This window comes from Semicossyphus pulcher, unplaced genomic scaffold (genome assembly GCF_022749685.1).
Source record: "Semicossyphus pulcher isolate SPU_LCO1_2020_fin unplaced genomic scaffold, fSemPul1.0.p SCAF_16, whole genome shotgun sequence".
Lineage (NCBI taxonomy): Eukaryota > Metazoa > Chordata > Actinopteri > Labriformes > Labridae > Semicossyphus > Semicossyphus pulcher.
This window is the reverse complement of record NW_027211670.1, coordinates 23,616,586-23,628,348: the sequence shown is the minus strand read 5'-3', so window position 1 is coordinate 23,628,348 and position 11,763 is coordinate 23,616,586. Positions and strand designations below refer to the sequence as shown.

The following is an 11,763-nucleotide window of genomic DNA, read 5'->3' as shown; positions in this document are numbered from 1 at the left end:
GTCTACTGTTGTGAACGTATATGGCATTTAAAAGTCTAGACCCCGAAATTTAAGACAGCCCGACTTTTTCAGATGAACATCAAGGAAAAAACCACGTCTTATATTCGGACCAATACAGTAATTGCTTCATTGAAAGAGTATGATCAAAGATTTAACCTTCTAGACATCTGACCTTTTGAGATTTATGTGGTTACCCTCGATGTGCAAAACTCTCCAGAAATGTGTTCATGTTGTTTCGACACTGTTTGTTATTGTGTACGCTTATAAATAACAATAAAGACCAAGCAAGGAAAGGTTGTGATGGATGAATGGGTTAACTGTTAGACTTTTAGAGTCAATGTGAAACCAAACTCGTACAATTATACATACTATTGGCGGAAACCATGACCTTCTCCTGAACCTAACCATGGACTATGGGTGCCTAAATGATTCAAACTGCGACGGTTATACAACATGTGGTCATTGATGGGAAACAGTCACGGTTTGGTTATAATTAGACACCAAATCTACACGGTAAGATTGAGGGATAAATTGTTTGCATTTTGGTTTCACATGGTTTGCAAACAACGGCCACCAGCAATTCAACATGTGCGAGAGTTATGCTAATCTAGGGTTAGCTTCAAGATAGAACCATCTTTGAGGGAACGGAAAGCCAGAGTATCTAAAATTGAGAAAGCTATATTAGCTTATATTTTCTTTAACCTTCCCAATGGGAGACAAAAAAACTGCTCTAAATAAGAGCAATTATAATGCTGCGTTCAAGACAACTGGGAATTGAGAACTTCCCAGTAGAGATGTCCGACCTCCGACTAGAAAAATTGCTATGGACTGCCATTCAAAATCCTACGAGTAAACTCGGAGCAGATTAATCTACCCCGACTTCAACAGGGAAAGTTGGAAATTTCTACTAGGAAGCTCGAGTTCCCAGTTGTCTGGAACGCAGCATAAGAAAGGATGGTACGATGGTACTAAAACGTCCTTTTAAATAAACTGTGAGTTTGTGACAAAGCTAGGCTAATTAGCGAACAAGCTTGTAAACAACTTGGAGAGATTTATTCTCCTAAATCAATATTATTTTCTTGAACAAAATGATGTATAATGGCGAGAAAAAAGGCAAAGTTTAAACAAAATAGAGAAAAATTTGAAGTTCCTTGCTAACGCTAGCATGTTAGCAGTTTTATAGCTAGCGGTGTTTAGCGCTTTCCCAGATCTCAGCAATCAGCTCGGTGAGTACAACGTTATCACTGCCAATAGAACAAGTCTCCACAGCCACTAAAAAAAGGTCCAAGTTGTAATGAACCAAGTTATCCTTTAATCTCGATGCCTTTTTAAAATGAAATTAGCTATAAACCTTCAGAGGAAAAACCTTGCGTGGAGCAAAGCCTCCATAGCGTGTAGTGATTCAGTGTTTTGCTCAAGAGTACTTCAGGTGGGTGGATGTTGACTGACGCAAGGACTTGAAACCTGCATCATATCCTACATCCTCCTGCCGCCACAATCGCTGCCCTATGTGCTCTCATCTACCGTTTTTAATCTCTTCAGTAACTTCAGACCTGTTTGAATGCATGGGTGGTTGTGTAGGGACGTCCCCGACATTAGAAACTGCACATGTAACTGAAAGCCTCAGATTAGCTGACATCAGTGTAACTTTGTGTTTTTTACCTTTTAAAAAGAATTACAAGCAGATCTTAAAGATTCCACGTTTGATAAAAACTAAACCCATGTATCAAAAGAAGAGTATTGTCTTTGCTGGAACCCTGCAGAGGTAACTTTGCTGAGATGTTTCTGGTGTCGGATCTCCGTGGTAGAAATACAGTTCGCTAAAAAGCCTGCCGCTTCTTCCTCAGCGCAGGTCTTCGTCTCGTGCAGCCAGCTGTGTGTGATCTCTTTTTTGTTGTTTTTTTGTTGGGTGGTCTGGGCAGTCGTGACATCAAACTGTGTTAAAAGTCAGATCTTTAGGAAGACCGAGGGGAATCCCAGGTGATGATTTAAAGTCTTTGTACAGAAAGAATCTCCAGCTCCTGTATATACATCAGTGTACAAGCACAAGGGAGACACACCGACATGAGACATGTGGTGCGTTTACATTTGCAAAAATATATCTCCATATTTTTTGCCTTACAGATCGACAATATAAATAGTAAATTATCAAGGAAAATATATATGGGGACTGAAAACTGATACATTGTATAGGCTAAGCTAACTTAAAGTGCTAAGATACTTAGATTTTTTTGAACAGGCCGCAAGCAAAAAGGTTTAATTAAAAAAGAAAAGAAAATAAAGTTCCCTCCGTTTGTGAGAAGATGCATCAACATCAGTGCCCCGCCCTGCAGGGCATCAACATAACTCTGTTTGGGTAAAACCACCTTCACGCTCATCCAAGCATACTTTCACATTCATGTTCCCCAGCTCGTCGGTTGGTTTGAAGTGAAATGCGAGACTGGAATGCTTTTTTATTCTTTCGAAACTGCCATGGTTGTGTACTTTCTTGTTTAAGTGAACTGGCATCAAACCCTGAACAAAAAGCAATCAGAATCCCTTCACAGTTTCATTTCTCTTTAACTAAAAATATCCGTCACATTTCAATAAGCCTCCTCGGCACAAAATCCTCTGCAAAATATCCTAGTTTGTGTGTGAAAATAGAAAATGTCCAAGCAGGTGTACAGTGTTTAAAGCTAAGTGGTAAGAAAAAAAAGACGCCTCAGATCTCCCTGATCAATTCCTGACAAACACTGGAAATAACTCGACATGCAGAGCCCCTGAACCTTTGTGCCTGCCTCTCGTCCCTCGTCTTTGGCTTACTTTGCTAAATCAAAGTGTACTACACTGTGAAGCGAAAAACAACACGACACCTGAAACTGCCTGAAACCACACAACAACACTCGTAACAAAACAGCAGCAACCAGAGCCATCATTATACAGGCAAAGCTGTCTTTAGGGCAATCAGTAAAAAGACCCTTGCTCACAAATCTAAGTCAGACTCGTGTTTAAGTGCTTCCTAAATTTAACAGGCTCCTGCAGCCATTTTGCATCCCTACAGACAGATATATCTAGCTGGTTCGCACCCTAAATGGATCGCCTGTGATTCTACGTTGTGACTTTGCCTCAGGCCGGCTCTGCCAGTCTCTTACATAATCTATAAGAGGAGAGCGCAGATGTGTGCGGGCTGGCTGCCATGGCAATCAGATCTTGCTGTTCTCCAGGTGGGAGTCAATGTGCTTGATGAGCGCGTCATCAGGGTAACCGATGGGGAATATCAGCTGGCAGAGAGGGCAGCTCCGCATGTCGCTCTCCTCGGTCTCCATCCAGAGCTGCAGAGCAAAAACACAGATAAACACAGGTACATGTGTGGTTAGACATGATGGAAATTACATGTGGTCCTGAGCTTACTCAGTTCACTGGATTGTATTAGTCATCCTGTGGGAGGAAGCAGAATTACACCACTACTTGGTGAGTGAGCTCTTCAGACTTACGCAAGTTTTTGCATTCAAATTGACAGACTAGTTGTAAATCAGGTGGAAACTCTCAAAACTGTTCTGATTCATTGTGTAATACAGTAAAATTTACAGAGAGAACAAAAGAGGGAAAGTTCTACAGTTCCTGGAAAATATGCTTATTCTCATTTTCTGATCTGACTGCCCTTTTGGCAGAATAAATATTTATTTAAAGTGACAAAAGCTAAAAGTTGAGGTTTAGCTTTGGGGCCAAAACTACTTCATTAAAATAAGGTAAACATTATGTTTAGTTTAAAATAAGTACACAAGAATGGATCTATGTTCCCAAGGTGCTATGTGACCAGGTTTAGAGTAAGGGTTCGGGATTAAACCCCAACACCATAGGAGTATAAATGTGTGTTAACAGAATATTTAACTCGGTAACATAGCACCTGTGGAACATAGAGCACAGATTTAGAGCTAGGGAACACAGGACCAAGGGAAGGTACAAATGTAGAACTGGGGAACATATCAACCCCGGAAACATAGGACCTTAGGAATATAAACTCTGGGGCACTCGTATGTAGAAAAAGGGCACAAAAGATTCTGGAAACATTGGTCTCTAGGAGAGCACATATGTAGAAGTGGGAAAATAGGTCTCTAGGAATCTAGGATCTTAGAAACATTGACCAGCATATATAGAATTTGGGAACATCCTAGTTCCTAGTGTCCTAGATTTCCAGGGTCCTAAGAACTGGGAAACAGAAGACCCTAGGAACATAGGACTTTGGGATGATAGGACCGTGGGAGAGCACTTAGATCTAGGGAACAGCAAATATATAGAGAGCTTGGAAACAACTGATGTAGAACTAGGGAATAAAGGATGCTGGGAATATAAGATCCTGGCAACATAGGTCTCTGGGAGAGCACATGTGTAGAGCTTGGAAAATTGTTCTCTTGAAATGTAGGACTTCAGAAACAGAGACACAGGAACATCATACAACATATGGAAGTTGGGAATATAGGACTATAGAAACCTACAAAGGACCCTTGGAGAGCACAAATGTAGAACTGGGAAACAGAAGACCCGAGGAACATAGGACTTTGGGATGATAGGACCCTGGGAGAGCACTTATGTAGAACAAAGGAGCAGAAAACACTGGTAGTATAGGACCCTGGGAAAGCAAATATATAGAGCTTGGAAACATAGGCCATTGGGAACATAGGACCCTGGGAGAGAACTGATGTAGAACTAAGGAATGAAGAATGCTGGGAATGTAAGATCCTGGCAACATAGGTCTCTTGGAAAGCACAGATGTCAAACTAAGGAATGAAGGATGCTGGGAACATAGGACCCTCGTTTGTAGAAGCATGGCACACGGCAACCTTGTAGTAGTCACAATGTTGTTTAACTCACATTAATTGAAGGCCAGGACTGAGCGTGTTCTGCTGACATGTACCCCGGGTGTGGGTGGCAGGTGAGGGTGTTGGACCTCTGAGGGATGGGGAAGGCCGAGCAGGACGCTGGGCCCCTCATGACGCCGCTTGGCACTGCAGACGAGAGCACGCCAAGCGTCCGTGGTGGGCTGATGGGATGCGGGCAGGTCCACTCCTCCTCGTCTTCAGAGGACTGTGGAGGCTGGGGAGCTGGTGTAGAAGGAGGTGGGGGCTCAAAATGCAGGTGGGCTACCTCAGATAGAGGGAATGGCATCTCTCTTGAGTGGCGCATGGAGCTCTCCCCATGGCCCCCGTCTCCTCCTCCACCACCTTGATGGGAAGATGGGGAGCCTCTGTGCTGCAGTCCAGCGTGAGGAGAGCCTATGTGTTGGGACTGCTGTTTTGAGTAGCCATCAATGTAGGGGCGGGGCTTAGGCAGGGTGGAGACAGGGTCCAGAGAGAACCGGGGCGGGCACTGGTAAGCAGAGGGGTCGGCAACCTCTGAGTAACTGCGGCGGCCCTGGAAGCTGGCCCTCAGATGCTGGCTCGGCGGCCTGCAGGAGTAAGAGGCCGGTCCATCGTTGACGTCCAGCAGGGGCGAGCGGCGGTGCATGTCCGGGGAGAGGCGCTGCAGCACGGGGGAGCGTCTCTGTTGGATTGGGGAGTGGTGAGTTGGAGGTGGAACCGGAGAATGGCGCTGTGAGATGGGCGAGTGGCGCTGAGACACTGGAGAGTGACGCTGGTGGTGGATGGGAGAGTGACGCTGGACTGAAAGAACAGAAGAAAAACCAACAAGTTTTACTCCACCATATTTTTTGTATACTTTTGGTGTTATGATTCACCTAAGACCACAGTTTTTTCCAGTTTGTGAAAAACCCTTTCCTGTTTTGACATGAAAGTTTCGTGATGTGCAAAATCAGTGGTATGTAGGCGATGGCTAACAGGTTTGGTTTGGAAGAACTTAAATATTCTGAATGCAGAATATGAAAGGAAGTGTCCTTAGCGTTCTGGGTTCTGTTTTTAGTCACAATAGCTCAATTTTTAGTCTCCAAACTGCTTCTGAAGTTGCTTGTCGGGTGAAAACAATTTGAAGTGCATGTAACAGGAAGTCTTGGCTGGAAGTCTGCTAACCGCCAGCTAGACTGGAATCCCTGAAAAGTTCTCCCAGAGGCTTTATCGTCATTAAACAATCGCTGATGGTTTAGAAGATTGAGGAAAACTTGATTGGCCTGCACAGCCTTGAACGCAACCCCTTGGTTTAAATGGAATGCTAACTCCAAGCTAGGCTAACTGGCACCTCTGACTGAACAATTGTACATGGGTGTATTTTTCAGCTGTCCACGTACTTTTGGTCATGTATTGTACTTGGAGGGAATACATCACAACACTTTAGTACAGAAACAGCAGCCACATCAATCTAGCTGTTGACATTTCCAGTACAAGCAGGAGAAAATGTCACTCGTATTATTCTGAAATATGACGGATTGTTCTTTCATTATTTGACATTTAACTGATACTCAATTTGAAACAAGAGGTTTGTGGCACTTTTTACAAAACAAACCTCCCTTCAGGCGTGTCAGCATGATATTCTGTTAACAGAAAAGCATGTTCCTCTTTGTACTCATAAAAAGATTGAGATCTGCACATGTACAGTCGTACTGTTTCGTGTAATTGCGAGATATGTTGATGAGTCAGTCACCGCTTCAGCTCCACTTCCCATTTCAAAGAGGAAACTCCACTTAAGGCCGGTTGCTTGAGGTGTTAAAGGGGAGGGGGTGTTTGTGCTGTGAAGAGCTCTCTGAGTCTCGGAATCAGGAGAAAGAAGGCTATTTAGTGCACGCTCAATCTCACAGAATAACACCCAGGAGGCTTTTTATGACTCCACACAAATTCCCTGATTATTTAAACTATTAACGTAAAGTATTTGTTTGTTGTTAAAGACAGTAAAGAGGGAATCATCACGTCAACGACTTCAATGATTCAACAGAGGTGCCGCTCAAGTCACATTTTTATATAATTGTTACACAGCATGACCTTAGTTAGAATTAGTTTGGGGTTTTCTTTATTTTCCCCACCGTCAGCTGTATAAAAAATGTGTCGTTATTCATGGATTCAAGCAGCATCATTTTTCCATTTAACTATCCACAGCTCGGTGAAGACGTAGCATGTGATGCCTCTTGGTTTGTGGTAGATGTGTAGTAGATGCACAGTTGTGAGACATGAGCAACGTGAGTGTTTGTGTGCAGGAAGAGAGAGAGGTGTTGCAACTGTTTAGCACCTGTAAGTTGTACTCAATGACATGTCTATGTTTGGTTTCTCTCTTTGACTTTAACGTGAGAAAACTGAAGGAACAAATCATAACGAGAAACCCTTTTTCTTTTTCTTTTATTTACATGACATTTAATTTGATAAAGTACAGATTCAATCTAAGAAAACTGAATTTTAATTTTAAAACTGAACGCTTCCCTTCCAGCAAGTATACGTTTTGTAAGCAAATACAGGCCTGAAATTTGAGACACTTAGACTTTAGTTAAGTATTTAGATTGTATTCTTCTTCATCGTACTTACACTACACTTCATTTTGCATATTGGAGGGAAATAAATAGTTTTTAACTCCAATAGCTACAATCATTAGTCACTTAAAAAATACAATTTTACACAATTTGATGAGATGTTAAAATTTGTTGCGTCATAGATTAAACTGACAGTTATGTTAAGTGGTTAAAATTTGCTCTACCTCCAACAACTAAAGCCTGAAGGGGTTACCATTTAGTATATATTATATAAAAAAAGTGTAGGTATCAAAAGCTTTATATACATTTTTGTTTTCCTGTTAAAGTTAAATTTAACTTCTTTATTTATATGTGCATTTATTTTAGCTAATTGTTAAGAATGAATTAAACTACTATTCCTACTTCTAAGACTGCACGTAAACATGCATGCATCAGCAATGATACTTTAATCACGCAGCAGTGTATCTCTCACAGGGGCCATTTTTCTGCGTTTGGTACCTTCATGTGTGTTCTTGCATACTTTCACCGAAGTATCGTTTTGAATGCAGGACCTGCTTGTAATTAAGTATTTGTTTACAGTGATGTGCTGCTGTCACATACTTCCTCCCTCACTTGGGAACTGTTACCCTGAATATAACACTTTTTATAAAGTTATTATAACGTAGGTTCAGGAACAGGACCACGCCTCCCTGTGATTGTCAGCTCTTATACCACCGCCTCCCTAATGCAATGACCTGCTCGTATAGAAAAGGCTGGCTAACCCCCTCTCACGTTTTCATCTCAGTTCTCAATACCCGCCCCCCATAACCCCATTCTTCTCCTCGTTCTCCTCGCATCACACCCAACCTCGACCCTCTAGCATACTCCAAAAACACTACTTTTTACACTGTTCAATTATTGTTGGTGACATATACAGTGCTTACAGAACTACAGCTAGATCGTCATGTAAATAGTTATATATTTCTTTATACATATTTCTACGTATTCTTTGTCTACACATCATACACTGCTGTTCGTCACAGTTGTGTTTATGAAAATGTGTTGATATTGACATTTATGCTTTTGTGGTTCGTGTTCGACTTATTGATTTTTCTCAGGGTACATTTTTTTAATTTATTTGTTTTTTTGTGTGCAATACTTTTTGTATGATTTTTTTTTTATTATATTCAAATTATACTACATATTCAAAAAATCATCTCATGTGTCAGTAAAATCCTTTACGGGAGCTTCCTGGTGTGCAGATCTTTATATATATTTTTTTAAATACACAGTGTTTAACATGACTTCCATAGATGCTTACCTGGACTGGCCTGCTCCTGTGAGGCTTTCCTCAGGATCTCCGTCTGCTTGGAGCTCAGAGCTTGGAGGCGTCCCAGCTCCTCTGTCAGCTCTGTGTAGGCCAGAGCCAAGTTCACCCTGCAGGAAGGAGAAGATATGTTTGATGGAGGTTAATGCTCTTAACAGAATATTACAATGTTTGATGAAAGTTAATGCACTACAACTACACACAAACACTGTTTAATCCTCATAAAGTACACCATCAATAGAAGTTAAAGAGGGGGTATTATACTGTTTCAAATTTGAAGACGTATATGTAATGTTACAATGTCGAATGTTCAGACTAAACGTGGGTGAAGTTTCAAATCTGTAAGCGAAAGTATGTATATATCCCCTCAGTCTGCAGGCTGCTGTGATGGCCAGGTTTCACACAGGTTTTTCTACACGCTGCACTTTGTGATGTCACAACGTGCAGCCTCAGCAGGCTTTGGAGAGGTGGCCAATCAGAAGAAAGCGAGCTTGTAGGGGGCGGGGTTTCTTAAAGGGACAGAGCTGACTTAGCGGCTGTATGAGGGCCTGCACAGAGCACCAGTGTGAGAAAAATTAGGATTTTTTTTTTACTGTAAATTATGCTAAGCTTCTCCTCAGGTATCACAGAGTGAAGCTTGAAATTAGCATCATACCCCCCCCCTTTAAAAAAAGGCTTTCTTCATATTTAGATGTTGCTGATCTGCATCTCCTCTTTAAAGTGAATGAGCTCTGCAGCCTCACTAATCAGGCTCCTAATTGAGAGGCTTTTTATTTTTAGAGTGCAAGTCACGGCGCATAATTGAAGAGCATGAAATCGCACCATTTCATGCAAGATGTGTCATGACTCTCTTTGGGGCCGCGCTGACGGAGCAACTCTGTTTCAAGAGCCATAAACAAGGGTGATCGTTTAACGAGCTGACTCAAATCCTTAACTTTATCTAAATCCCACTTCATGAATTACTGTGAGGCAGACGTGACACACGCACAGATATAAGGGGTGATCTCTTACTGTGCATCACTAAGTATCTATTAGTAAGCCTACACAGGGTAAAGAGAGATTCCGTGTGTGGTTAAAAGCAGACTGGTTCAGATAGGTTAGGTTACATTATGGTGGAGGGCAGACATACATCAATAGTTAGTCACTGCTGCCCTCAAATCTGATAACACGCAGCTTATCTTAAATGTCTAACCAATTTTTATAAACTCCTCAGTGCTGGAATGAGTACATTTCAGATCAGGACTGACAGTGTGAGATAACACTGTTTACTGTAAGATAGGCGAGACGGGAAACCTTGAAATCTAACCTGAAATCTGTACAGATAATCAGCTTAATGTCACAGGGAGTTATTTCTGGAATAAAGACGAGTAAGTTATGATAAGTTTCATAAATGTCACAACAAGTGAAGCTTTCAGGGCTGCAACCAGAGGTGGAAAGTAACATACAGAGAGGTGTCTGTACTCTACTACAACTTTGTATCTGTTATTTCAGCACCTTTTGTTCCCATAACAGGTTTGTTTTTTAGCCTCAATGCATGGGATGGGAAAATTTTTATTTTGCATCATTGCACGCTCAAGATCGATTTCAATCTAATAGGATGGACAGTAACACATAGAATAGATGCTTCCCTGACGTATGCATGAATGAATAAAGTATGACAGACTTAACTTAAGCAAAGCAAGGTTAAAAAATGTATAAAGACAAAACAGAAAAGAGAGGGAAGCTCGACTGCAGAGAAGAGGCGTCTGTGACACAGAGCGAGAAGTAGATGTGACCCAAGCCAACATGGCCGACAACGTTGCAGATAGACTCAGAGCAGGAAGACTTTCATCATCCAACTGATTTGAAAAACAAAGTCTCCTAAATATTAGGCGAGGTTCAGGTAGCTTTGCACAAAAACAGCCGGTAGAAATGTCCTTCAAAGGGACACTTACTGTGAGTACATTTCAAAGCCTGCACCTTTTCACTTTTTACCTCAGTAAAATCTGTATGCTAGTACTTTTTGTTTATTACACGTGTCTGTACTTCTACTTGTGCAAAGCATATGTGTAGCCATCTCTTCCAGAGGATGTTTAAACTGTTTAAAATGCTTCATCTGGGCGCCGGTTAAGCTCAGCAGTTGAATCAGCGGCCGGTGTGCAGCGGCTGCGGTCCTCGTTGTAGCGACCCAAGGTTCGGCTCCTGCCCTCGGCCCTTCGCCGCGTGTCGTCCCCACTCTGTCTTCCCCTGTTTCCAACACTATCCACTGTCCTCTCGCTTAAATGGGGACATAAAAAGGCCAAAAAAGAAACTTAATTTTGCTTCCTTGTTTTTGCATGTTTTGTGAATTTTGTCAAGAACTTTGTAATGTGCTTTAAAATGAATCTTCTTCTGTTTTTTAAGAAGTTATACCAGAGTTGTGTTCGTTTGACAATCTGTCATCACTTTTTTAACTTTATTTAAGTTAAAAAATAAAATGCCCTCTGAGCAGAAATGTTGGTACAGAACATTTGTTGCACGCAAGATGCCAGATTGTTGCCAGCCAACTCTGATAAAGATCCTCTTTGACCTCACGATGACGAGTTTTTGACTCTGCACATTCCTCCATGCAGATCGCGACAGATAAAATAATGACAGACAAACATTTATGCATATCCTGTGGAAATCAACGGCATGTATAGGTAGAGGTATGAACTTCCACTGCAACGCATTGCCATGCAGCACCAGCGAAAACAACTATACTAAGATTAAAAAACGTCTGCATGCAGCCAGCACGGCAAATAAAACACAGTGAATGTAAATATGTTCCCCTGCAGCCCGGCACACTTCATTCAGTCGTCCCACTTGTGTGTACTCCTACTAACAAGACAAACACTGCATAATTCTTGTTCTAATTTCAGCAGATTTATTTTACACCTACAACCTCGCTCTGCGCCTCTTTACATTTTACACAGATCAGCAAAGATGTTTTTTTAACCAGGATTTATCAAACTAATTTAAAATAAAGCAGCACGTTTCAAAGAATTCAAAAGTCACAAAAAAACAGAAAATTAGTCATAACTTCCTCTGATTGGTTGGCTTATTTTTGTGACTG

The 11,763-nt window shown here is 41.6% G+C and overlaps 1 protein-coding gene across 1 annotated transcript in view; it reads right to left on the bottom strand.

Annotated features, from left to right (window-relative positions):
• Positions 1–808: 808 nt before the first annotated feature.
• Positions 809–11,763, bottom strand: part of LOC138593624 (TANK-binding kinase 1-binding protein 1-like) — a 34,790-nt gene continuing 23,835 nt past the window's right edge. The window contains exons 7-9 of the mRNA XM_069664696.1: positions 8,685–8,800; positions 4,852–5,639; positions 809–3,311 (exon numbers count right to left, since the gene is read on the bottom strand). Of these exons, the coding sequence (XP_069520797.1) occupies positions 3,183–3,311; positions 4,852–5,639; positions 8,685–8,800 (1,033 nt within the window). The 3' untranslated portion in view covers positions 809–3,182. The remainder of the gene's footprint in view (positions 3,312–4,851; positions 5,640–8,684; positions 8,801–11,763) is intronic.